At 34.7% G+C, this 5,909-nt stretch overlaps 1 protein-coding gene across 1 annotated transcript; it reads right to left on the reverse strand.

Annotated features, from left to right (window-relative positions):
• Positions 520-2,041, reverse strand: LOC108660576 (anthocyanidin 3-O-glucosyltransferase 2-like). The gene has a single exon (XM_018114694.1). It carries the CDS (start codon positions 2,003-2,005, stop codon positions 554-556), a length of 1,452 nt encoding a protein of 483 aa, XP_017970183.1. The 5' UTR covers positions 2,006-2,041; the 3' UTR covers positions 520-553.

A 5,909-nucleotide genomic window follows, 5' to 3' on the forward strand; every position in this document is an offset into this window, starting at 1 on the left:
TTCACATTAAAGTTAATTTTCAGATATGAAAACACTAAAAAGATATTAAATCACTTTTCTCATTCATTAAAATCAAAAATCAAAAACCAACAATTGAAATTCTTTTAAAACTATTAAAGCTTAAAGAAATTAAAGTTCGACTTTGAGATGATAATGACGAAAATTAAATGATATCAAAACTTAAGATAGTAAAAAATCATGCTGATAAAAATATTAACAAAGTAAAAAAATCTTATTTAAATGTGTATTTATAAATAAAATGATAGCTTATTTACAAGCTAATAACTTTTTATCTAAATAAAATTTATAAAATAAAATATAACTAAAGGATTTGATTTGGATGAATTAAATCTTAATATTAATCTGATTTAATTTACATTCAAATTTGAATATACAAAATATAAAAGTTCAAATTAAATTAAACTCTTATGTTTGACTTGCTAAACTATTTGACATGTCTTAAATGTTTGATTTAATCTAAAATCTTGAATCTTGATATTATAAACATTCACACGTATATTCATAACAATATTAATTTTTACATTTCAATACTTTATGGCATATTGTCAATTACATCGTTGGTGAAACGACATAACATGGAGTGTGAAGATCCACCATCCATCAAAGACTTCCTACTCTGTTCACTCATTTCCTTTGCTATCTTCCTAACATCGCTATCCTGATCCATCAGACACCTGATTCCTCTCTCTATATTCTCAGCACTCACAATTTCCACTACCTCATCGAGGAACAAAACATCTTTCCTGTAATCCATTTTAATCTCCACCCCTAATCCCAGCTCCTTCACCATTTGAAACGCATTCAATTGTTGCTCTGCGTAAAGAGGCCACGTGGCCATTGGTACTCCGAACCATATATTCTCCAACGTGGAATTCCATCCGCAGTGAGACATGAACCCTCCAATTGCTGGGTGGCCTAAGATGGCCACTTGCGGGGCCCATCCAATGATCTTACCAATCGTGGCCGTCCGTTCTAAGAACCCTTCGGGTAATACCTCTGCCACGTTCTCGTAATCAGTTGGGCTTAACATCATTTCTTCGATTGGGGGTTGGCGTAGGGACCACAAAAATTGGTGTCCACTCTGCTCCAGTGCACGGGCAATCTCTTTCACCTGATCCCCACCAAAGCTCCCCCTGCTCCCAAAGCAGAGAAACACGACAGATGAAAGGGGTTGTTCATCAAGCCATTTCATGACATCAGAATTCTGATGGAGCCCACTTGCAGTCTTGAGATTCAATATTGGTCCCACAGGGTAAACAACCGGGTATTTACCATCAGAAAGGAACTCGACTGCATGGGATTCAAGCTCTGAAAATGTATTTGCCATGATACCCTTGACTTTTCTAAGCTCCTTGGACATATCGTGGACCATAGTTGAAGTTTCGAGCCTAAACACTACAGTGGGAAAGAATTTAGCAGAAACTGGGTTGACATAAGAGGGTACGGTGAACTCAGCGTCCGAGCCTTTTAACTTGGTGATGTCAACGTTTTGCTCATCATAAGGAGCTTGCATATAAAATTGGATGCCAAGAAAAGCTGCACTCGAGGTGTAAAAAACATAACTAGCAACACCAAATTCATTAGCCAAATCTACCAAAGTAGTAAAAAACATGTCGATAACGAACCCGGCGAGTCGAGGTGAGTGGGGCACTGAGCTGGAGTACTGAACTATTTTGGCGACGGCCTCTTTTATGTGGGGCCTCTGGCTTTGTATTATAGTGGTCATGAACTTGTAAGGAGGAACACCTTTTTGGGTTTCATCTTGAGGGAGGTTGATAAATTTGATGCGAGTATAGATGGTATCATTATCAGCAATGAAAGAGTCAATGTAAGCTGTTAAATTTGGGTCGTAAGGCAGCTTGATGATGAGGACGGTGATGGAGAGATTGGAATTGAGATCCACCAAAAGCTTAGCCAATTCCACAATAGATACCAAATGGCCCATTCCAAGCGTTGGGACGAATACTAGCTCTGCCTTCTTCATCGTTTGCACAGAAAGTTACGTAACAGCGACGATGAGATAAATATGGTCCTCTTGGTTTCTGTGTAATGTAGTTTTCAAGGCAATAAATAGAAGAGTGTTAGATTGTGATGTGATTTCTTTGCTGGGTTTAATGGACCTGGATTTGTACGCTATCCATCCATTCTTGTGGTTTAGATAAGCCTTGGAAGTTGCGAGTGTGAGATTTTTCAAGACTTGACCCATAAGTAAAAAGGAATCCCTTTTAGTGGGGAACTGGTAGCTAAAGCCAATGCATTGACTTAGAAGTCGTAACTAGATAAAAAAAAAAAATCTGAAATGCTTCTAAATATGATAATTGAGGTGCATCAAAGCTTATTTAGTTGAGAAACATGATTAAAAGAAATGCTCGAGAGGCCATTACCCAGTTATTCTGAGCCCAAGAACATTGCAAGATTTTTATTCAGTTGAGGAAAAGGCATCCTGAAATAGAGTTAAAGAATATCTTGAGGGAAATTGAGCTTTGCTATGAAATATCTACAACATGCTAGCCAGTCTATCACTCCACTTTCCAAGTGCAACTTAGGGCAACTTATGCCAGATGTTGCACATTTGAAACTCACCATCAACATTTCTCCAAAATAAAAATTACTTTTGGATTCTTAATTCACAACAAAGAGAAGTTACATATACCCACATAGTGACACATTCCCAAAACTGGCACAGATTATAATTGCTGAATGCTCCAAACAAAAATGGTTCCCATGGCAGGCAAAGCTACCAAAAAAAGTCTTCGCGACTGTGCATTTCTAAATGGGAGATTGGAGATTTCCATGCCGTCTTCAAGTTTGCACTTTCTATTATTATGGCAAACTGTTTATTACTACAAAGAATTAAAGTGGGATAGGTCATATACTGTGCTGCAACTCTATATATAAACAATCATGTAAGGGTTTAGATGATAACAATGAAATCAGACTCTTTCAAAAAATTGTAAAACGAAATCCCAAGTTTCCAATGACGTCAAGTTGAAATTACAAAATTTAAACTTAAGCTTTGATTGCAAAAGTAAAACTTGTTATGGCACAATAGTATAGGTATAGTCATTGAAGAAGGTGGCTTTTGGGTAAATAACTAGATGCATGCGGTACTCCTGCATTTTGAACAAATTTATACAGAGCAAAAGCTTTCAAATAGGAAACACTTCTTCACCCAATGAAAACTGGAAAGACAAAGAAAATAGAACACGCCTTTCCTGCACATTGTTTTCCCCACCAAATGATTGGTACTTTGACTGTAATAACAATAAAAAGACATGCTCTTAGATCCAGTGTTTAAATGTTTTAGCCATGTATATTAGTTCAAAATACTTCATTCATACTAAATAACATGATAGCAAGAAGGTTACAAAAGGAAAGCAAGAAATGGCAATGTCTTTTCGGTTTAGACTAGCTGCAATGATGTACTGTCTATATGAGAGAACCTGCAGAGCAATTATCTATCTTGCTCAACTGTTACAAATGTGCTTTAGAGGTTATCATATAGTTTCACCAACATCCAGCCTAAGCAATTGCAAAAAATAAAAGAATTAATGAATTCCTGAACATACGCACACACACACACAGCCAAAATACTATAGCTTATTTATTGAAATTAATCCACTATGCCAAATTATGATCAATGGAAAATTCAAAATTTTATTTTTTGTAATATAAAAAGGAAAAATCACTGAAAGCAATTTACCATATGCTGAAAATGAAGAATACATATTCCATATACAGGTATTAATGAGTAAAACATTTAGTTACCTCTTGGATCGGCATAACCATCTCAACACATCTCTTTATTGGAAGCTTTTCCCTCTTCTATTTCAATAGAAAACAAAGAAAGGGCAGCTGATGTTCTTAGTTAAATCTTGGGATTAAAGGTTAGAACTTGATACCTGCAAATGTGGAAAACAGGATCATGACAACAGCGTGGAAGCAATAACTACTAAAATTCAAAGGTAAGGTCTCTTGACAAGTGCCGATTTATGAATGAAATGAAATCTTTGATCATCTTTAAAGAAAGTTTTAAGAGCTATAAAATGATTCTTGAGAAGTAGGATAATCAACATCAGAACTAGTTCTACAGCCTTACTAACAAGTTATAGTAGTTAGCACACGACTTTGTTAACAAGTTATAGTAATTAGCATACAACCCATTAACGAGCTACAGTGGTTAGCATAAGGCTTTACTAATGGATTATAATAGTTAATAATGATTATGAAAATGATTTGTTGATACGGTCATGTCACGGTTTATAATAGTGATTGTAGCTAAATATGATGAACTTTATGATTTTGAAAGCTTGAATTTATGATTTGCTTAAATGAAATTTCAAAAATGAAATTTGATAATCAATGATGTATGAATTTATAAAATTATTTACTTTGAATATAATGAATTTCATCATTTTGAAAGCTTGATTTAGTGAAATACTCTTGAATGATTTATATGATATATTGAAAATTATGCTTGATCTGGTAGAGTGTGTATGGCTATGTTTGTTGAGTTAAGGTTTGCTCATTCCATTACTTACAATTTTGCTAATGACTAGAATTGAGAGTTTTAGAATTATGAGAGTTAAGAGAATAATTTGAACAATCTATTTTAGTGTTAAGATATTGTTAGCTATTTTAAGACTTTGCCACATGTAATTGATATTTCAACTTCTAGTTGTTCAATTACTTTTCATCTTAATTGGATTATTTCGTATTATTTTGAAATATAGTCTCAATGTAATATGATGGTGTCATTCTCGTATTCGAGATGTAACAGAAATAGTCTCCAATGAAAGGACACAAATCTAGAATCATTAAAAGTCTTTATGCACATTTGGTATAGGGAATAGCTAAGCTATTCCTTGTCTATGCCCAAGGGAATAGTTTACCTCCGTTTGGTACAGCTTTGGTACAAAGAATAGCTATTCTTTAAAATGGGCTAAAACTCAGGCATAACTATGTCGTAACGTGCGGGTCCGGGAACCCGTCCGTCAGACGCGGGCAAAAATTAAATATGTGTGGTGTGGGAGTCGCCACCAATCCTTTTTTTAAGGTGTGATTGGTCACCTATTAACCGATTCTTAATCGACGAAGTCATAAATTAATTTTAGGTCCGTTGAAAAAATGAGAACTGGTCTACAATTTTTAGAGATAGGTTCGAGGGTGCGGTTACGCACGGAGAAGGGTTAGCACCTCCGTGACGCCCGTTCCACGAACGGTACCATTTAATCTTAAGTTATTCTTAATATAGCCTTTTCTTAGTTTAATCTCTATTTTATTAATTAAATTTTTATTGAATTGTCAGACTGAGTTTTTCACTTTGTCTTACGTATGCATATGATGCAAGCGTAGAATGATGTCGTGACTTGTTTATTTTAAATGATGGAGTCGGTAATCTTTTATCGAAAAATTATTCGAAGACCATCCAAACGCTTTGGTGAAGTCTCGAAATTCTCCTCACCTAGAGATTTCCCGGGAAGAACTCGTCTCTACGAGCTCATCGGAGAATCCCATCATCGGGATTCCCGCGTCATATGCAAAATAAGAGTGGCGTGCAATGACAGAATAAAATGATAGTATCTATATGCACGCGTTTATTGATGATCTAAAATTTTGATTATTTGTTATTTTTTATTTATTTATTTGTACTTTACTTTTAGTTGTCTATTTAAATCCATATTTGTTGTTGGCCAATTTTTACTTGATTACAAAGCTTGTCTAATAAATAATTAATTAATCTTTAAACGATTGGATTGTTTAGTAATATTTATTTAAATTAACAAAATTTTCCATATATATTGTTTTCTAACAATGATTATTAGGCTTAATAGGTTTTGGAGTTTAGAGTTCGGATTTATCCCGACGCTTCGGTGAAAATCCGTCTC

Source organism: Theobroma cacao, chromosome 1 (assembly GCF_000208745.1).
Source record: "Theobroma cacao cultivar B97-61/B2 chromosome 1, Criollo_cocoa_genome_V2, whole genome shotgun sequence".
Lineage (NCBI taxonomy): Eukaryota > Viridiplantae > Streptophyta > Magnoliopsida > Malvales > Malvaceae > Theobroma > Theobroma cacao.

Bases quoted from the DNA above. Each gene is read 5' to 3' on its own strand.
- LOC108660576 (XM_018114694.1), bottom strand. From the start codon at position 2,005: ATGAAGAAGGCAGAGCTAGTATTCGTCCCAACGCTTGGAATGGGCCAT.